This window comes from Monodon monoceros, unplaced genomic scaffold, assembly GCF_005190385.1.
Source record: "Monodon monoceros isolate NGI ecotype Baffin Bay Population unplaced genomic scaffold, NGI_Narwhal_1 Super_Scaffold_6, whole genome shotgun sequence".
NCBI classification, from domain to species: domain Eukaryota; kingdom Metazoa; phylum Chordata; class Mammalia; order Artiodactyla; family Monodontidae; genus Monodon; species Monodon monoceros.
This window is the reverse complement of record NW_021703783.1, coordinates 81,165,568-81,187,108: the sequence shown is the minus strand read 5'-3', so window position 1 is coordinate 81,187,108 and position 21,541 is coordinate 81,165,568. Positions and strand designations below refer to the sequence as shown.

Below are 21,541 nucleotides of genomic sequence, written 5' to 3'. Positions count from 1 at the left end.
TGTTCTTGGTGGTTAAACAAAAGTCCCTGAATAGCTGGTACTGAGAAAACTTCATGCTGTCTCTCCACAGGTAGTCCCAACTTTGTCTTTTTCAAAATGACAAAAGGATTTTGTGGACAGTGAAACTATTCTGTATGATACTACAATAGCAGCTACATGCCATTCTACATTTGTCAAAACTCATGGAATGTGCACCACACCAAGAGTGAACCCTAATGGATACTACAGACTATGGTGTAATGATGTATCAAGGTAGGTCCATCAATTAAAGCCTATTATTTCTAAGTAAGTTAAGTTTCTCGAAGCTGGAGAATCAATCTCTCTCTCTCTCTCTCTCTCTCTCTCTCACCCCTGCATCGCTGGTGTTCCCCACTCGCTGGGTCATTCCACACTGACCACCAAGCTACAAGGTCAGGGAGGACTAAAAGGCTTGTGGATTCTCCCTGGTTCTGTAATGGTTCAGTTTGCCAGAACGAGGAAAGGGAATATTGTGGTCGATGATTGATGTCTATAAAAGCAAAATGTTCTCAGAAGATAAGGAAGTATAAGTGAAGTGGCAGCCCTTCAAAGAGATCCCAAAAGAGAAAGTGGATAGAAAAGGGATGAGATTAGAAGAGGCAGAGACAAAAGTGCAAGATCACAATGAAAAACCCAAGTGAGATGGAGACACTCTTGACCATGAAAAGGAGAGTGGGCATCAGTTGGGAGGAGGTAAAAGACAGTGGCATTCTGCTGTCCGCAGAGAGGGGAGCAAACAGCCTCACCCTCCCTGCCCTAGGGGCTTAAATAAAAGGGAGAGTGAAGAGGGCTTTGTAGAACAGTGACACCATCAGCTGGCTTCTGTCCCACACCATGTACTGCAGAATCCACATGATGAATGAATGAGTTGCCAAGAAAAGGTGAACTTACAATCAGCATCCCCAGTTTAGATGGAAGGGTGAAATAGCTGGAAAGATTTTCCAACAAAAAACACTCATGTGATAAGGTTCCAAAGGCAAGAAGATAGTATTTGTCACATCACAGATTGCAGTTCCCGTTGGTCCCAGCGTTCCCACTTACGGGAATTTCTCCCACAGATTTCCTTGCACCCGTGTGAAATGCTGTATGTACTAGGTCACTCACTTATAATTGCAAAGCTTGGAAACCACATGATTGGTCATCAAACAGGGGACTTGTTAAATAAAGGATGGCACATAGAATACTGTACAAGTGTAAAACAGAACAAAAAAACCCAAAGAAGCTCTCTATGTGTTGATAAGGAAACATCTCTGAGATACATTGCTTAGTCAAAAAAGGCAGGCTCAAAACTGTTTGCAAGATATGCTACATTTGGGATAGAAATTAAAAGGGAAACGTTCTTAAATGTGTGTTTCTGCTTGTATTTTCATTAAAAGGGGCTATCTGCCAGAAGAGCGGTGAATTAAGTGTGGGTAGAGGAAAGTACAAAGGCTTTTCACAGAGTACCTTTTTATATCGTTTTGATTTTTGAATCACATCAATATATTACTGATTCGAGATTTTAAAAAAAGAAAACATGGTTCAGAGAGTAAGAGCTGTGAGTGGGAATGGTTGAACCACCTGTTATCTAGAGATTTTCTTTCCACCCCAGCACAGCGAGTCCAGATAACAGCAGTTTGCTATATTTGCATATTAGGAGAACTCTTGGGTATTTGTATTAAGTCAGGGCTCTTATAGGAATAAGCATGGGAAATCCAGCTCAAGTTTACCGAAGTTAAAAAGAGATTCACGTAACTGGAGAGTCCAGAGGTAGAGCCGGCTCTGGGGATGGAGGGCTTTGCTCGTCACTGAGGGACTACCTAGGCTGCAGGCTCACTAGGTGTCATCTATCTCATGGCACCCTGACCCAAACCACAGTGCAGATGGCTGGTAGCCCCTTCAGCATTTTGCAAGCATTGATTTTGGAGGTCACCCCCCCCACCCCAGTGTGAGTTTGGCATACCGCTGCCCTTCATTTTAGAAGATGAATCTGCTGGGGGTGACCCAGGAGCGTCAGAAGCTTCTCCTCCAGGGCTTGAGGCTGTGGTTGCTCTCTTGTGCAACAGACAAGATGCAGATGCATGACATTCTGGCCTTGAGAATGCAGGGTATTCAGAGCCAGACCAAGAGTATGTGTGTGGGGAGACGGCTGGGCCTCCAGGCTTGCCAGAATCAAGGAATGGGAGAGAATGGAGACCACTTATCTTCCTCCCACTCCCCCTTCCTCATTCCAGGCCCAAATACCAGACCAGTGTGTCTCCAAATGAGTAAAAACTGGGAACATGGGACTATGCCACATGTAAGGGATGTTAGGAAACCCAAACACAGCACAACACTGATGTACTTAATTTGGTTTATGAAATATAATTTCTGTGGAATCCTCTGTTAACGTTTGGGGAGAAAAAAAAAAAAAAAAAAAAGATGCACTGGATTAGAAAACAAGAGTCCCAGACAGGAATCTGTTGCCATCCGGTGGTAGAACCACTTACAGGTCACTGAACCTCTTTTGCTTTGCCTTAGTTTCCTCATTTGAAGCATGTGACAATTAACTGCCTGACCAATCTCACAGAGGTTAGATAAGAACACGAGAAGCTTGGAGAAGTATAAACATAACTTTGAAGTTAACTGAAGGTACATTATTACCTACCTGGCTTACATTTATCTTTTTTTTTACCTGAAAAGATTGGCAGCAGGTAAAATTTGGTTTGCTCTGAATCAAGTTGGGTTGGCTTTTCTGACCTGTGGGGTCAGGGAAGACTAATTTCATAGTGGAATCTGCAGCTTTTTGTCTGTGCAAGATCCATTTATCATCCCTTTCTTCTGAGAAACAACTTTCCCGCACCATCAGCCCGGTAGTTTGGGTGATGTGGACCCCTCAATGCTCCAGAGGTGGACATGTGATGCTGGTCTGACCAATCAGAGCATCATCACGCCTCCCTGGGCATGTGACCCAAGGCAGCCAATCAGAGACAGTGAGTTTCAATTGGAGAGCTTTGGTTGGAACTTTTAGGAAGCCCTCTCATTCCACTGGACAGTTTGTAGCCTGGGTCTTCTAGAAGCCATCTCACTCCCACCAGGGGAAAGCCTGCCTGAGAATGATGCCAACAGAGAGAAAAGCAGAGCTGAGAGAAGGAGAGAACAGATGGAGTCCTGGTGGCACTTGTGGATCCAGCCATCCCTATAGCCAGCTCTACCCCCGGACTTCTCATTACTTGAAGCAATAGATGCCCCTTTTTCCTTCAACAAATTTGAGCTGGATTTCTGGTGCAAACTTCTGATACTACTATTCAAGAATCTCTACAGAGATGAGCCATCCTGCCCACATGCAAATCTACATGAATTAAGAACACATAAGGTGGGCTTCCCTGGTGGCGCACTGGTTGAGAGTCTGCTTGCCGATGCAGGGGACATGGGTTCGTGCCCGGGTACGCGAAGATCCCACATGCCGCGGAGCGGCTGGGCCCGTGAGCCATGGCCGCTGAGCCTGCGCGTCCAGAGCCTGTGCTCCACAACGGGAGAGGCCACAACAGTGAGAGGCCCGCGTACCGCACACACACACAAAAAAAGAACACATAAGGTTTAAACTCTACCTTTATAGAGTCCAAGTGGAGCTAGAATCCTTTCCCGGATAAATATACTTCATAGTAGCACCCAGTCGACATATTGTAATTTAACAGAGACACAAACTACTAAAATAAAGAAATATTTCATTTTATTTTACTCCTTTAGCCATGAGGTCCAAGGAAATGCAAGTTCATGGAAATTAGAAGTAATACCAGAATATGGATAAGATCAGCTTTAGAGATTTCATGGAATCAGCAGAACGTGATTGTCTGGAGTGATTTTTGGCCTTCTCAGTTTGCCAAGCCAGGTGTACCATTTTGTCTAGCCCATTTAACAGTTTCTGTGGTAACTGTCCAGGATGAAGAGAGTCATCATAGAATGGAGAAGCCCAAACAACTGAAACGTTTCCAGCACACAGAGCAGAACAGTCAATATTACAAGGTGACACAGACTATTTCAGCACTTAATTAGTAAACCAGAGTAAATCTCATTATGCAGCACTACAAATATCCCTAGCCATGCCTTCATTTGCTCATTCCTTCATTCATGCATTCAGTGAGTATTTATTTATTAAGCACCTACTGTGTACCAGGAGGCAGCCTGGTAAATGCTGGAGTTACAAAGACAAAGATTAAGGCGCAGACTCTGCCCTCAAGGAGCTCCCAATCTAAATCTTGCAGAGAGATATAGAAATGAATGACAATGCATCCAGAAGGGCTGATAACAAAAGTCTGTTCCAAGGGAGACCCAGCTCTGGATTCATTCTACTGCAGGTTCCACGGTAAAGGTCAGTGGCATTCCTCCCCCTCTGCAGAACATAGCTTTAACCAGGATTTCAGTTCCAGTGTTACACAGAGAGCCACAGCATTATAACAAGTTACCACTAACCCAGCAGCGGGTCTGAGGCTCTCACCACTGAACCTTTAGGGGAAATAGAGTGTGACCTTGCAGAAGTGGCTGACCACCCTTGAGTCTCACTCCTTCCTCCACAGCTATCCAGGCGGGCTGCTCTGCCCTTGGCATATGCCCTCAAGGTCTGGACCCACTTGGCCAGACATGGGTTTATGGTCTGGAGGGTCCCTGAAGAAGAGTTCCTTCTCTTCAACTTCTAAACCTAAGCCTTCCTATTTCAAGACCCACTTCTTCCTCTGGAATGACCTGCTTTTCATTTGTCATTTTTGATTTGGGTGAAAAGTGGCACCATGTGCAGGTCTTGCTGAGCAAAGGACCTGCTTCACATTTTGTAAAGTGTGCAAACATCCAGCCATAGGCATTAAGAAGAGGAGCAAACAAACTCCATCACACACCCTGCTCCCCTTTCTCCTCTCTCAGACCTGCGCTCCCATCATCACGTTGACCGGCGTAAAATGAATGCAAGGTGTTAGTTGCAGCTTCTGAGTCAGACTGTATGTCAAGTTATGCCAGTAACAATAAAGGGTCGTTTTATAAGTGGAATCTGCAATGCTGTTTGCAGACTGGCTTTTGCAGAGGTTTAGTATTAAGCAAAAGTCTCCTTCCCATAATCCTGCCTTACTTGGATATTCCCTGAGACACACTCCCCTCTCCCCGCTCATCTGGTAAAGACAACAGTCCGGAATCCAGTGAGTTTTTCCTGTTAGTTGTTCACCTGCATTTCACTCTGTTGTTAGAAGGCTTTTGATTTCTAAGCTGCCTTGCTAAATCAATCCTACCTGGAGTTACATCACTACGGACTGCCAGTTAGCAGCAAGGGTAGAAGCTTGGTCTCTGTGAGCAGGGAGGCCTGTGGGGGGGACAGAATTTCAAAACCGTGGTCTTCCGCGGTCACTGAGTTAATGTGCATAGTGGTATTAAGGCCTTTCAACAGAAGCATTTTGCTTGGTTCATCTAAAAATCATAGCCTCTTAGTGTTAGTTTATTAACGAAATCTTAATGATCATTATAAATTGAATTTTATAGATGCTCTTGAGATATAAAATTATACAGTGTATTCTCTAAAAATGAAATTTTAAAATGAATATTCCCTGATTTTACTTTTTAATGAATTCCTCCTTTAGTGTATTTCCATAAATCTCTTACACACAAAGAAACAAAACAGAATCTGTACAAAAAATAAGAGGTCTCCATTTTCTGGAACACCTTATCTTTTCTGTAATGAATTTGTTAATATAAAAAAGTGTCTACTTAGAAAATTATAAAAACATTGCTACAATGTCATAAATGCTCTACATTCTCTAGGAAAATATACCTTTGGGAATAGTACAACTATTGGGAATTCTTAAAGAAATTCAAGTCCTGGATGTGCTGCAGATGAATTCCACGCAGGGCAGCGTTAAAACCCTGTCTATCCTCTGTACCACTTCTAGAAATTGTCTGCCACTTTCCTTGAGTGAGATTGAATTCTCCTTTCTTCAAACATCACCATTGATTTCTGTGGATATCCTTAGGGTGACACTCTATTTTTAAAAAAATAAAAAAGGTTTAAAAGAAGGTAAACAATTCCAGTGCCAGCTCTGAAACTCCCAACAGCTTCGCACCCCCTCAGAGATGATCTCACTACGGTTTGTACTGAGCTCGAGTTGGGTCCTCAAGAGTTTTCTTGGCCTTCTCTCTAACCTTTTAGCTAGTAATTAACTTGTTTCAAAATGTAAGATTTTCCCTGTTGCCAAATCTGACAAGGTCCCATCTTCTCTCTGCCTTGAGAACATTTTTCAACAACACACTTTTATTTTTAAGAAAAGACATATTTCCTGTTATTTGGAACTTGTGAGACCTCTTTGAAAAAAAAATAACCAGGATCTATGACTATAAGCATCAAATGGCAGAGGACAGATGAACGTTTCCTTGTTTAGGAGAGCTATTCAAGATGATTTCCTTTGGGAATACACTAAATTGCACAATACTTACATATTTTTTCAAACACATAAGGGTAAAAAGATAGTGCTCTTATGTTAAATGCAAGAAATGTTCTATGGATTTCTACTAATCCGCATCATAACTTATAACATTTGTATTGATAAATACCTACCTGGAAATCGTAGATGAATGTTAGAAAGTAGAAAATAAAACCAAAGGCCACTGTCCATTCACAGATCGCACTCACTACGTGATATACATAATCCTAAGAGCAACAACAAAAAAAGAAACAGAATTTAGCCTAAATGCATTCACTTTAGTGGACATACTGAAATAATAATGAGCAGGTCAGGCCAAAGGAAAAAGCTGTCCAGTGAGCATAAATCAACCCCCGGAGGAAACACGGTAAGCAAGGCCATGTGGATGCACATCAGGGCAACTGCCCGATAAGAATGTGAATACAATGACCCCAAAAGTTCTCTCTGGTTCTCACACACTCTGGCTTTAAGACTTGTCTGTGGAACCTCAACAGGCAGAAGAAGGATCACAAAACGGCTGAGAGTGGAAAGCAAATTTGGACTCAACAGAAGAAAGAACTTTCCATACAAGGCACGACTTGCTCTCCCACAGCTGGGAATCCCAAAGTTGAAAGGCAGGCTTGAAAAGCACCTACCCAGTGTCCATGTGGTTATTCCAGACTTCAAATATGCATCTAAAGGAAACTGGCTATCACCCCTGGGTTTTGTGTTTCTCTGTTACTATAGAAAACGTCAGTTCAGAAAATAGGTCTGCTTGATGTTATAAGGTAAGCACAGCTACAAAGCAAATGCTAATTATGAGACTATTTTCTTGGGGGCAGGAATGAGAGAATGGAGGACAAGAAAGAGAATGGCTTTAATTCGGGGTTCCAAAGTCAGCTGCCTCTGGAGGCCATGAAACTAATAAAAAGAAATGAAACTGACGGTTGCAAAAAGAGGGACAATGGGGAGCCCACGCCCCATCAGCTCAATTCCATTCTCGCCAGGTAGGAAAGTATGATCCCAGTGTTCCTTTGAGATTAAGAAAAGAGAGAGAGAGAGACTTCCCTGTTGGTCCAGTGGTTAAGACTCTGTGCTTCCAATGCAGGGGTCTCGGGTTTGATCCCTAGTCAGGGAACTAAGATCCCACATGCCATGCGGCGGGGCCAAAAAAAGACCCACGGAGTGTGTGTGTGTGTGTGTGTGTGTGTGTGTGTGTGTATGTATGTGTGAGATAGCTCCCCTGATTTTTAAATACTGGAAACCATTTTTAAAAAGCATTTTTAAACACCATCTAAATAAAAAATGCTTGTCTAAATTCTGACTTTAGCCCACATGCCCAGTTAGCCTGTGGACTGTCATCAGTTCGAGCCCTCTGATTTCAAATCATAACCTATATTTTCTTCCTACTTCACTGTCTGCTCTGCCGTAGGTTACAAGTGTGAACAAACAAGTGTGCTAGATTACAGGTCAGTTCTTTTCTTTGATCCACCACAAAGATCTAATTGAGGCACATCAAACTCTTAGACACCACCGCTCACCCTCCCCACGGAGGATCACATCCACCCACTGTTCTCATCCAGGCCACTCCGGGGAGAATCTGACCGGCCTACGTTACAGGGTCGAGAATGGGGGCCACTTCCTTTTCAAAGGTGACAGCACTAGGGGATCCACCCCATCTCCTATCATCTCTAGACAGTGAAGATGGCTTAATCAAATAGAAGCAGAATTTGGGGGTGGGAGAGGATTTCTGTAGCATGATATTAATAACAGTGCACTGAAGGAGGGGTCCAGACTCTTCCACTACACATATATGAACGCAGGCAAAGCTCTAATCTCCTTGCTACGTAAAATGGGACAAGGACATCATAATTCTTACCCTCCCTGCCACGTTAAGTCAATGCACAGGAATGTGCTCTGAAACCTCTGAAGCACTCCACAGTTTGGGGCAGGACCTAAATGATTATTCTGTTCCGTGAACTTATGTAAAGAGTTTTCTTTGCATTCGTGGATATTGGGGAACAGAAGGGGAGTGAATAGAAAACCAGGTACTTTTCACATTTTTAAGATAGAAAATGAAATGAAAAAAGGTTTTTCAACTGGGGAATATGCTTTGATGAATCCTTCCCAGCTGCTGATTTGTTTGATTTGTGGTGGAAGGCCTCCCCCCAGTGGTTAAGAAGTAAAATACACCTAGGGCTACTCTTCTGTGAGCTCTCCTTATCAGGAAGCACTTTTTTTCTAACTTCTGCCTGGCTCGTCCTCACTGTCTTCAGTCTCTCACTTGCTTCTTGCAGGCTTCCATCACCTGCCAGAATCCCCTCTGGTGGAAAATGCTTCCTCTGACCCTGCCATTACCCCGACCAGGGATCGAACCCATGCTCCCTGCAGTGGAAGCACGGAGTCAACCAATGGACCACCAGGGAAGCCCCTGAAACTGCTTTTTTTTTTTTTTTTTTAAACAAAGGGATTGGGCTTGTTTTTCGTTTTTTGTTTTTTTTTGGCTGCATTGGGTCTTCGTTGCTACATGCGGGCTTTCTCTAGTTGCGGCGAGCGGGGGCAGCTCTTCATTGCGGGGTGCAGGATTCTCATTGTGGTGGCTTCTCTTGTTGCAGAGCACGAGCTCTAGCCGCGCGGGCTTCAGTAGTTGTAGCAAGGCGGGCTCAGTGCTTGTGGCTCACGGGCTGTAGAGCACAGGCTCAGTAGTTGTGGCTCACGGGCTTAGTTGCTCTGCGGCATGTGGGATCTTCCTGGACCGGGGCTCGAACCCGTGTTCCCTGCATTGGCAGGCAGATCCTTAACCACTGCGCCACCAGGGAAGCCCCTGAAACTGCTCTTTGAAAAACATCAGTAACTCCACCTGCCCCTTGGGAAAAACTACCGCTCCTCACTAACTCCCTTCTCTCTGTAGGTAACTAACGACATGAGTTGATCTTAATTCGAAACATCTGATTCCTTGTGTTCTGATGTTTGGTCTGGAAACTACCCGTCACTCTACCCTATGCTCTGATGGCTCTTGATCCTACCCCAGGTCTAGTCCCCCATGTCTAACTGGACATTTCTCCTCGGCATTTCACTATAGCTTCAGATTCAACGATTCTGAAACCAAACCCATCCATTTCTCCCCATGAAATCATTTATTCCTGTTAAGGACCCAATCTTTTCTTCTTCTTTTTTAAAAATATTTATTCATTTATTTGGCTGCGCTGGGTCTTAGTTGCAGCACGCAGGATCTTTTAGTTGTGGCACATGGAATCTTTAGTTGCGGCATGCAAACTCTTAGTTGCAGCATGTGGGATCTAGTTCCGTGACCAGGGATCAAATCTGGGCCCCCTGCATTAGGAGCGCTGAGTCTTAGCCACTGGACCACTAGGGAAGTCCCAAGGGACCCAATCTTATCTGTTCATGAGAACAGGTTCTTTGGTTCACCCAAGACAAAAACTTGGAAGTCATCTTCACTTCATCACGTCCTTTCATTCTTATGCTATTTCTTCCAGTCTAGGGGAATCTTGATTTAAAATCTAAACTAGTGGAACTGCCTTGTCTCTGCCATTCTAACTCCGGTCTCTCTCCTCTTCAATACATCCCAGGTGTCTCTTCTAATTTTCTTCCAATAATATTCTTTTTTTTTTTTGCGGTACGCGGGCCTCTCACTGTTGTGGCCTCTCCCGTTGCGGAGCACAGGCTCCGGACGCGCAGGCTCAGCGGCCATGGCTCACGGGCCCAGCCGCTCCGCGGCATGTGGGATGATGCCGAATCCCACACGAACCCGTGTCCCCTGCATCGGCAGGCGGACTCTCAACCACTGCGCCACCTGGGAAGCCCTCCAATAATATTCTTTTCATTTACTTTCCTGTTCAAAAGCCTTTGGCCGATCACCTACATCAAGCATGAGCCTCTCTGCCCACCTCTTAAAGCCTTGCACAAACTATTCCCCCACAACCTTATCCCCGACCGCATTTATTTCTCACCCTATGCTGATACAAACCATCTTCTACTCTGTTTTCATCACCTCTGCTTAACATGTGGTGCTTCCTCTGACCTCCATACACCTTCATTCGCATTGTTTCCCTACCCTTAAATCTCACCTCTTTTACTAAGCCTCGATGGTTGAAGGGTTTAAAATTTTAATTTCAAATTTTAAAAAATAATTTTGAAAATAATTCAAGGGACCAGGTTTGACAATCATATTGAAAACAGCTTATAGTTTACCTTTTCTTTTGGATTCCACTCCAGCTTGGTTACAGAAATTAATGAAGCACAGGCAATCACTAAAAAACGAAATTGTTAAGGAAACTACAGGAGAAAATAGGTCCTTTATTAGAAGAATAAAGAATAGGTTATTCTTCTAATAATATAACCATTACACAATGTTCACATGTTAGTGCCAACATTTCTGCTATCAAACAAGTTATATCAGCTTCTTATCATCTCAAACCTTAAGTTCGATCATGGCAGCAGTTAAAATACAACACGGAAGTAGTCATTCCTTAGCAATACTTTGTCAGTTACGTATAGAAGACTTTTAATCTGTGGATACATTTTGCTTGACCCTGTTTTTTAAGTTTGGTCAAAATGACACAGCAGTCTAATATGGGTACTTTTGCAGTAGTTTTCCCCTAAAATACTATTGTCCCTAAATAATAATATTGATTAAAATTCTTTTTCCTAAAATACTATGTTCAAGGCAACAGCTTCAAGGAAAAAATTAACATTTCAAAGCATCACAAAGTACCAAGGCTCATATACAAAAACAAGCTACAGAAATTTAATGTATTATCTTTATAAAAATTAAAAAAAACAGATTTTTCCATTGAGTAACTGGGTGTAAGCAGAGCCCTTCCTCCCTGGCCCAAAGGGTTTACAAATCAGAAAGATACATCCTACATCTGACCTTGGGGACGAAGGACAAATCCTGAGAGGCCAGCCTAATAAGGCCAGGGACTGAGGTTACTGCCCAACGTGGACAAGACTGTCTGCACAAAGGTGGTGACAACCATTTTGATTGAACATAGAAGGCCAAAGAGAAAGCTAGAGAGAAATGGGATGCTCTTTAAAAGTTTTTGCAAAATGTTAATTCCAAGTGTTGCATCAATCAATGCCAAGTTTAGCGCCTCCTCTGAATTTGGAGTCAGCACCCTCTCTCCCTGCCCTCCGCCACCTCCCATATTTTGCAATGCTTAACACCTCTCAGTTTCTCAAAGTAAAAGAAGTAGAGAATGGGACTTCCCTGGCAGTCCAGTGGTTAAGACTCCACGCTTCCAGAGCAGGGGGCGCGGGTTCAATCCCTGGTCAGGGAACTAAGATCCCGCATGCCGCTGGCCAAAAAATAAAAAGAAGTAGAGAACATTAAAGGTTCTCTAATCATGTCATGACCGTATGTCTGTTTCTAATAGTTTTAAAAGCCTCTTAATTCTTTCACTTAATTCTTTATCTCATCTTTAGTACCATCAGGTCCCATGCTGGGGAGGAGTGGGTGGGGGGGAGAGGCAGACAAAACTCTGGCAAAAAAGACCTGGTCTCAGCTCCCAGAAACATTACAGCCTTGTCGGACCCAGGGAATGTGCCGCGTTAGAGAGAAAAGAACAGGGTGCAGTCATGACTCGGAGGGAAGATTATTAATTTGGAGCGAAATGGGGTTTGAGGTGTCAGGGAAGCTACACTGAGTTGAGTTTAATCTAAGCTGTGAGGTTTGAGGAGCTCTCTAGGACAGCATCATCCCACAGAAATTCAGGCATATGTGTAACAATATTTTCTACTATAGTCACCACATTGACAGAAACGAAAAAGAGCCTAATGAAATTAATATTAACATATCTTATTTAACCCAATATATCAAACATGTTGTCATTTCAACATGTAATAATATAAACAATTATTAATGAGATATTTTACATTTTTTTTCTCATTAAGTCTTTGAAATCCAGTGTTTTACACTTACGGCCCTTCTCTACACAGACTACCCACGTTTCAATGCTCAACAGCCTCGTGTGGCCAGTGGCTACTGTGTTGGACAGACAGTTCAGTTCTAGAAAGACAAAGTGGAGAAGGTTATCCAGGCAAGAAGAAGAGCATGGGCAAAAGCAGAGAACAGGAAACAGCCACAGTCAGGGAAGAAAGTGTAAAACGGAGGTTGGAGAAATAGGCAGCCTCAGACTGCGTCTCACACAAAGGAACCGGCCTTTGCATTGTTAGTGATTTTGTGAAGCCTTTTGAAAGCTGCAGAAGCTGAATGCAAGATAGATAGTTTAGTAGGAAGGGCTCAGAAGCATGATTCCAGTTCTCAGTTTCTTCAGGAGTCAAATAAGGTTTCACGGAACTAATACAGGAAAGAGAAACAAGGACATTTTCAAGATACTTTAAAATCTTTCTAAGGAAATATAAATCCATGCTAATGTTTAAGACAAAAGACTTTTTCCTATGGATGAATTTGTTCAAGTTAATTAGATAAAAACATATAACCTGTTTCTGTTCAGGGATCCTACCCGTCAGCATGGCTCATACGAACTTCCTAGAAATGGGAACTATTAGTATGTGAAACTCTGGCTTGAAAAAGTAATTCTGCTAAACCTCTCTCATTTTAGTACCTAGAGATCTGTCTCCAAAGTTGGAAGCAAGGAAAGTTTTCCTATACCAAAAAACTTTGTTTTTGACTTTACAAGTGGTTCTATAAATCTTACAACTAAAACAAGCTAAAAGGTTTGAGGAGATCCGTCTCAAGAGAAAGCATGAATGTCTTCAATCCATAAATAGGACAAGGAAACAGAGAAAGAACTATCTTAGGAACCAGGGTGTATAGTTTGTTGTTAAATTTCTCAATACTAGAATTTGGTTCCTCTGTGCTTAGAAATTTTGTAATTAAAATTTTTCTTCCCTAAATGACAAAAACAAAACCCAAAACCATCCTTAGACTTCACATTTTGTATAGCTCCAATTTTTTTTTTAAGAAAATTTTTTAATTAATTAATTTATTTTTGGTTGCATTGGGTCTTCTTTGCTGCGCCCAGGCTTTGTCTAGTTGCAGCGAGCGGGAGCCTCTCTTTATTGCAGTGTGCGGGCTTCTCATTGCGGTGGCTTCTCTTGTGGTGGAGCACGGGCTCTAGGCACGTGGGCTTCAGTAGTTGTGGCACACAGGCTCAGTAGTTGTGGCTCATGGGCTCTAGAGCACAGGCTCAGTAGTTGTGGTGCATGGGCTTAGTTGCTCTGCAGCATGTGGGATCTTCCCGGACCAGGGCTCGAACCCGTGTCCCCTGCATTGGCAGGTGGATCCTTCACCACTGCGCCACCAGGAAGTCCCTATAGCTCCAATTTTAAAAGAAAAATGCAAGGCTTAATACTTAGAAGCACATGATGACAAAATATCTTTTTACTCAAGCTTGCCCACTTTGTACCACAACCCAACTTGGATGAACAAGACCACCGCTAATAAAATAGTTCCATTTTCCTACAGTCTGAAAATAATCACCAATTTTTAATGACTCTTTAGCATTTGCTATGACTGCAGATGGTATTTTGAAAGATGGGGAATTTTCCACCCTTGAAAGACCACAGCTTTTCTTTTCTTTGTTAAATACCTCTTGGGGGAAAATAAAGGAAAAGAAAGAATGAAAAAGGAAAAAAAAAAAGGAAGGAAGGGTTGTTTTTCATTTCTTCTAAATCAGAATATACAGGTATGATAAATTTATATTTTCTTTTCACATTGTTGAATTAGAAAAAATAAAATTTCATTTTGAAAATGAAATCAGTGATAAAAAGAAAAGGCTAAATGTATTTAAATGACTTAGAAATAAATAGTATAGAGCTTTTTAAAACCTCTTAATATGGGCGAATAAATCAAACCATCTAACCACCTATGTGTGGGGAGAAGGGAAAGTCGGGCTTCTTGGGAATCCACAGGGCTATTACTTTAAGTACAATATCAATATTTGAGGTCTTTAGCCAAGCACTACAGAGAAAAATAAATATTTTCACATGGCTCATGAAACCGACCCTGTGGAAGGAAAGTAAATAGAGACTGAAGTGTTCTGACATTGTTTTTCATTTTCCTTTCACACCATTCTTTTCCCCAAAGATTCTTTTGATTTAACCAGACAACGTTGAGATATTTTCCTTATGATTTACCCGTTTCTCCCAATCGTTCTTCTGAAGCCTGTTGACACTTGGCTGTTAACCTTTGCTTTCTCCATTTTTTTTGGAGGGGAGTGGGGCGGCGAGGGTGTCAAGCTTGCAAGGACACTGACAAATGTAAGAAAGGATACTGGGGATGATGGCTGCAGAGGAAACGGCAGAGATGGCCATCCGTATGCGGCATGTGGAAAGGCTGTTCCACTGGGGACACGATTTGTAAGAGATGATGGATTGCAGGAGCGTGTACACAACACCGCAGACAAACGCCAAAAGGGCACCGCCATCGTGTACCACGGGGACAGTTAACTCCTAGAGAGAAAGTCACACATGTGCTGTTACTCAGCGTGAGTCTGTGCACATCAAGAGCCGAACACTCACTCACTTGCTTTGGGCTCCTCAAAGCCACCAGGCATCACAGATGCACACACCCCATCTTTGGAAAATACAGCTGCTTGCAGAAGATGACCAAGAGAAAAGCCTTCCCGGCACTGGAGTAAATGCCAGGAACTTGCTTGTTCCATAGCAAACGTTTGGCTTGCTGCGAGTTGGGCAGATGGGCCTGGTTCAGTAATAATATCTCAATAAAACTGGGGGGGGAAAACCCATATTAAACCAAAAAAATTATAAAAGAATTAAGAAAAACAAATCCTTTTCACCCCTTGAATGTTAGGCACATTTGAGCAAGGGAAAATAAACAAAAGGCAAAGCATCTAATGCTAATGAGCTGGGGTTGTTTTAGGAATAACCTGATAGTCCTGGTACTTTCCACTCTCCATTTTCTTTCTATGCTAATAAGTAAATCAAATCCTGAATTTACATACTTTGTTTCCACCCCCCACTAGCACTGTCAGGAAACTTGCTTCCTCAACCCTGGCCAATTCAATACATCAGATCTTAATCTGCAAGCTTCATGACACCCACATTAGCCCTGATGAAAGCAGATCAAAAGGCCCTTGAATTAGCAGGAGGTGTACCTCCAGTGTGCCCTTTTCACTGTGGAATACATATTTGCTCATCAAAGATGTCTTTTAGAAGGGAAACGACTCAGATCAGACATGAATTTTGGATAGAGGTTAAGATGAAAACCTGGTAGCTCTTTTTGAAACTCTTGTTAATTTAAAAGATAATAGGGCTTCCCTGGTGGCGCAGTGGTTGAGAGTCCGCCTGCCGATGCAGGGGACACGGGCTCCTGCCCCGGTCCGGGAAGATCCCACATGCCGCGGAGCGGCTGGGCCCGTGAGCCATGGCCGCTGAGCCTGCGCGTCCGGAGCCTGTGCTCCGCAACGGGAGAGGGCACAGCAGTGAGAGGCCCGTGTACCGCAAAAAAAAAAGATAATAAAAGTAGAGAAAACTAGACTATTGAGAGGATTCAACCTCAGGAAACTTGACTTTTCCAAAAAAGGAGACTTCTTGAGGGACAGGAAAGCATTGACGGAGACTGCTTGGTGAGGAGACACCAAAAAGTAGCCATCTTATCCACCAGTGCAGGAAAGAGTGCTAGCTGTGAACACCTGGTAAGTGCAGTTTACTCCCCCTCAAGAAAAAGCACCAGCCAATGCTGTCTCCCGCCCTCACATCTCTGATTCTTCTTGAGGCAACCGCTCACATAGGTTTGCTTACGGCACGCCGAAAGTGAATTGCAGGGTATCAAAAAAGGAAGTTGTAAAGATACATTTACGGGAACAATGACAAGGCAAACACTTTGCTCTCAGGAAAGTTAGAAATTCTATTTCTGGTCTTTGTGAAGATGTAATCACTTCACAGAAACCTTAAAAGGAACCAAAAGTGTAATTATCTAACCACCTAAGCCTTCTTCCTGAAGTCTGCCCTTTACGGTTTAAACACTGATGGCCGTTATCACTTGTGATGTTGAGTTATTCCGAGAATAATGTGATGGGATATCATACAGTGCATACTATCCCCCCCACAGGACAAGTCATACCCACACTCCACTAGACAACTTATATCCTTCCAAGTTGCCACCTTCCCTTTGGAAATAATTTTTCCATCGTGCTTTCTGACGCTAGAACTGTGAATTTTTTCCCTAATTTTATGAAAAAAAATTTATCATTCTTTTTTTTTAAGTTTATTTTATTTTTGGCTGCACTGGGTCTTCGTTGCTGCGCACAGGTTTTTGTCTAGTTGCGGCGAGCGGGGGGCTACTCCTCGTTGTGGTGTGTGGGCTTCTCATTGTGGTGGCTTCTCTTTGTTGTAGAGTGTGGGCTCTAGGCATGTGGGCTTCAGTAGCGGCGGCACGCGGGCTCAGTAGTTGTGGTGCATGGGCTTAGTTGCTCCGCAACATGTGGGATCTTTGTGGACCAGGGCTAGAACCTGTGTCCCCTGCATTGGCAGGCGGATTCTTTAACCACTGCGCCACCTGGGAAGCCCTAGAACTGTGAATTGTGTACATGCTTTTTTCTCACAGAGATTTTCTCATTCTGGCCTAGAGGTTAACTCTTCCCCACAGGTTCTGGGCAGACTGCTTCAATCAAAGGTGACTTTTCATGACTCACAGGATTTGGGGAGAGTATTAACCTCTCTGGGTCTCCATTTCTCCATTGATAAATGAGGAAAATAATACTACCTATCTTCTAAGGTCATTATTAGAATTATACAAGTTAAAGCATGAAATGTTTTCATAAATGTCTGTCACCTAGAAAACTTCAATAAGAATTCCCAGGTGGTCCAGTGGTTAGGACTCCATGCTCTCACTGCCGGGGCCAGGGTTCAATCCCTGGTCGGGGAACTAAGATCCCACAAGCCGTGCAGCCCGGCCAAATAAGAAAAAGAAAGAAGAAAAAAAGAAAACTTCAATAAATGTTATTATGGAACCCAAAACGCACACAATCATACAACGTAAGGAAATGTCATCAAGAGTCTCTACCATGTGACAAATGTCATAGGCAACTAGTGATGTTTATTTCCTAACACAGAGACAATAGAGTAGGAAAGTTAAACGAAGCCGGAAGCAAACTGAGTTCACAAGACGCCCTCCTGGAAGCCCTATAGGCTTGCTTCAGGGAGGCTACAAATTTGGCTCTCAGCTTTCACCAGTGTCAACAAGGAAACACTGTTAGCTGTGGATTTGTAACATCCCAAAACGAAAACTTGTTGGCCGCCAGACCTGGAAGAATATCCCTCTCCTAGGTTGTCCTGAAGGTTCTGTGTCATACGAGGAAGGATGCCTCACCCCTCACAACACAGCACTGAGTTTCCCAGAGCACTTTATTATACTGTCCCCCCCACCCATGACAGATGGCTTCCTGCATGTGCAGGGCAGAAAAGGTGATTCTCTGAGGCCCACGTGATGCAGGTGAGGCAGAGGGCCCTCTGACAATGGTCTGACTCATGCAGGAGCAGACACTAGAGAACAGGTGGACAGCAGACAGTACAGGTGGTGTCCTGAGGTTATCAGCCTCCCAGGTACACACCAGGAGGCAGTGCCCCTCTGCTGCAGCTTCAGTGTGCAGATGTGGACTTGAACAGCCAGCTAGCACTGAAGGCTGACATGTCTTTATAAAGTAAGCATCACAGAAGATCAACCCACTTCTGGTGGGAAAGAAGTTAAAGGAGTACCCCCAGGCAGAACCAAAAGTCCTCCAGGAGTAACCTCCTTTCTACGGTCACAAAGGGACAATGGTGATGACAGAGCAGGCCCTCCAGGGTGTTGGCCTATAGTGATGAACCGATGACCGTGAAGACGGCTAAGTACAGACTGCTGGGCACTGTACATTATCTCATCGAATCCCAGCAATAACCCTGTAAGGCGAGTGCTCATAATTAGTACTCCTTTGAAATACAACACATACTTGTAAAATAGAAAATATTGCCTCCATAGACAAATACCATGCCTTCCTGAAAGAGACTTCGGAATGAAAGGAATCCAAAAATTAGAATAAAACATGTAGGATATTTTCCAACACTTGACACAGTAAGAATATGTCAAGCGGACTCTGCAGTAGGTGTTGCATAAGTTAATTTGCTCAGTAAGGCCATATTTTGGCCCTGCAACTGATTAGCTGAGTAACCCTGACCAAATTATTTCACCTCCATGTCCCTAGATCCTCATCTGTGAAAGGAAGAGATCAGATGCCTCTCTTTGAATTGAACACCAGAGGCCCAAACAGTAGAATCAGTAAACATACACACGCTCATACACAGAAACGTTTTCACGATGTTAATGAAATCATTACAATGACTGAAGTAGCTCTCCCAGCACATTAAACCACATCAACAAGAACACAGAGCAACCCAGAGCCCACAGCATGGTCTGAAGCACGCTCTCTCTCACACACGCACCCCATCTCTCCCAAGTACTAGGCTGGGCTGACTTGCAAATGATGAAGATTTGTTTCTAAGAAGCAAACTATCCCAGTATTCATACGCTCATCAACTATTTGAGAGCTGTGCTGGCACAAGCGTGCCTCTGGTGCTCTTGCTTCTCTCCTCCAGACACATATACTCCATCACCCCCAATAACCAGAAAAACTTCAGGTCATACCTGGAAATTGGCTACAATGCCCAACCCGATGCATCCCACCAATCCTAGAACTAACGACACCAAGTTAAAAACAGGAGTGCTGAAATCGCTGGTTTGGTTTTGCTTCTCTACTATTTTATATCTTGTGTACATCGTGGCTGCACCTGAAAAAGAAAGGGACTCTGATGAATTTTTATTTTTTGACTTTTTAGAAGGAAAAACACATGAACAGTTTTTATGGCTTTTAAAATAATTTGTATTTTCAGTCTCCTGGTTGCAATAGTCTCCCCACTCGTTCACACCTGCCCTTCCTCACCCCATCTTACTCTCCCCCGCCATGTGACGCATACACACACACGCATACACACACACACACACACACACACACACTGTCTTGGCTGTTATCCTTTTCACATAAATGCTATTGTGCACGTATTTTTCTGGGACTTTCTTTTTTATTTATTTAAAAATGTTCCATGGTTGGGACTTCCCTGGTGGCACAGTGGTTAAGAATCCGCCTGCCAATGCAGGGGACGCGGGTTTGAGCCCTGGTCTGGGAAGATCCCACATGCCGCGGAGCAACTAAGCCCGTGCGCCACAACTACTGAGCCTGAGCTCTAGAGCACACGAGCCACAACTACTGAGCCCACGTGCCGCAACTACTGAAGCCCGTGTGCCTAGAGCCCATGCTCCACAACAAGAGAAGCCACTGCAATGAGAAGCCTGTGCACTGCAACAAAGAGTAGCCCCCGCTCGCCGCAACTAGAGAAAGCCTGCGCACAGCAACGAAGACCCAACGCAGCCATAAATAAATAAATTTAAAATAAATAACTAAATAAATTTTTAAAATAAAAATGTTCCGTGGAGATCTTGCCAATGTCAGTACACATAGGTCTCCCTCATCATGGTATACAGTGAGATGCCATATTTATTTCAACATTCTCCTAATGATAGATTTCTACATTATATGTTTTTCCTATTACAAACAACGCTCAGTGAACATCCTTATATAGAAGGCTTTGGCGCACTTTCAGTGTTTCTGAAAGATGAATTCCTAGAAGTAGTATTACTGGGTCAAAAAACGATGCTCAATTAAAATGCCAAAAAGTAGCTCCAAACTGCTCCAAGACTGAGGCAATTTATACTCCCACAGCAGAGTTTGAAAGCAATTCTGTATGCCCTGTCCTTTTAATTGTTGCCAATCTAACAAATGAAAAATGGCAACCTGTTTGTTTAATTTGCATTTCTCTGATAGTCAGTGAGATTGAGCAACTTTCAGTATGTCACTACTCATTTGCATTTCTCTTCTGAAAATTGTATGTTTATCATTTTTTAAATTTTTCTCTTGAGTTCGTTTTTAATTTGTAGTTGCTCTTTATACATTATGTACATTAGTCTATTGTCTGCTATAAATATTACAAATGTTCTTCTGGTCTGTTGTTTGTCTTTAACTTCGTGAATCTTTCATCACTTAGAAGTTTCCATTTTCATCTACCCAAATCTGTCAGTTCTTCTATTTAGCTTCGGGGTTTTGTGTGTGTAAGTTTAGATAAGCTTTTCCATCCTAAGGTTTTAAAAATATTTTCCTATACTTAAATCCAAATCCTCTTTTTTTTTTTTTAAGATTTAATTTTATTTATTTTTGGCTGTGTTGGGTCTTCACTCTTGCGCGCGGGCTTTCTCTAGTTGCAGCGAGCGGGGCTACTCTTCTTTGCAGTCGGGCTTCTTCTTGCGGTGGCTTCTCTTGTTGCAGAGCACGGGCTCTAGGCGTGCGGGCTTCAGTAGGTGTGGAGCGTGGGCTCAGTAGTTGTGGCGCATGGGCTTAGTTGTTCCATGGCATGTGGGATCTTCCCGGACCAGGGCTCGAACCCATGTCCCCTGCACTGGCAGGCGGATTCTTATCCACTGCACCACCGTAAGAAGAAGTCCCTCCTCTTATGGTTTTGTTCTTCATGTTTACTTCTTTAATTGCCATTGGCTTTTGTGAATAGTGTGAGAGCAAATTTAACTCAGCAAATTTAGCTTATAGAAAAAGTCACATAGATATGCAGAGATATGTTTAAAAGATATTCACTTTAGCATTGTATATTACAAAATGAAAAATAGCCTAAATGTTTAACAATAGGGGACTGAACTATAAATTATTATGTGTCCATGAGATGGATATCATGCATGTGTTGGGATAAAGTAGATTTCTGTGTGTTCGATAGTGTTATGATGGCCATAATATTTTTTGCTGAATTTTTAAAACCAGTCTAAAGGCTAATCATTTATCATAGAGCATTTTAAACAGAGATATTCATGTCAGAGTCTCCCTTGCCTAGAAGCAAAAAGCTACATTTATCACTTGCTAGTGATAAAATAATCTGTCTTCTAAATCTGGACTCTGGGCAAGGATGGTGTAAGAGGGCACTGGGGTTGACTGATTTCTACTTCCTCTTGCTCACCTCCAAAACCTTGGGAGGAGAAGACAACAAATGAGTGATGGGGTGAAACTCCCTCTACCAAGGAGGATGAACAA

The 21,541-nt window shown here is 43.0% G+C and overlaps 2 protein-coding genes across 3 annotated transcripts in view; one reads left to right on the top strand and one right to left on the bottom strand.

Annotated features, from left to right (window-relative positions):
* The window catches only part of WASHC3 (WASH complex subunit 3), a 124,341-nt gene extending 122,519 nt beyond the window's left edge, over positions 1–1,822 (top strand). Inside the window, exon 14 of the mRNA XM_029204945.1 lies at positions 71–1,822. The gene's annotated coding sequence lies outside the window, so the exon portion shown is untranslated. The remainder of the gene's footprint in view (positions 1–70) is intronic.
* DRAM1 (DNA damage regulated autophagy modulator 1) overlaps positions 1–21,541 on the bottom strand; it is an 86,505-nt gene that overhangs the window by 38,981 nt on the left and 25,983 nt on the right. Inside the window, exons 3-7 of one of the 2 annotated variants that reach the window (XM_029204941.1) lie at positions 19,042–19,184; positions 14,672–14,849; positions 10,626–10,684; positions 6,569–6,661; positions 5,675–5,996 (exon numbers count right to left, since the gene is read on the bottom strand). In XM_029204941.1, coding sequence (XP_029060774.1) covers positions 5,952–5,996; positions 6,569–6,661; positions 10,626–10,684; positions 14,672–14,849; positions 19,042–19,184 — 518 coding nt within the window. In that variant the 3' untranslated portion in view covers positions 5,675–5,951. Of the gene's footprint in view, positions 1–5,674; positions 5,997–6,568; positions 6,662–10,625; positions 10,685–14,671; positions 14,850–19,041; positions 19,185–21,541 lie in introns of those variants that run through there. The other variant, XM_029204942.1, reaches the window with a different exon arrangement.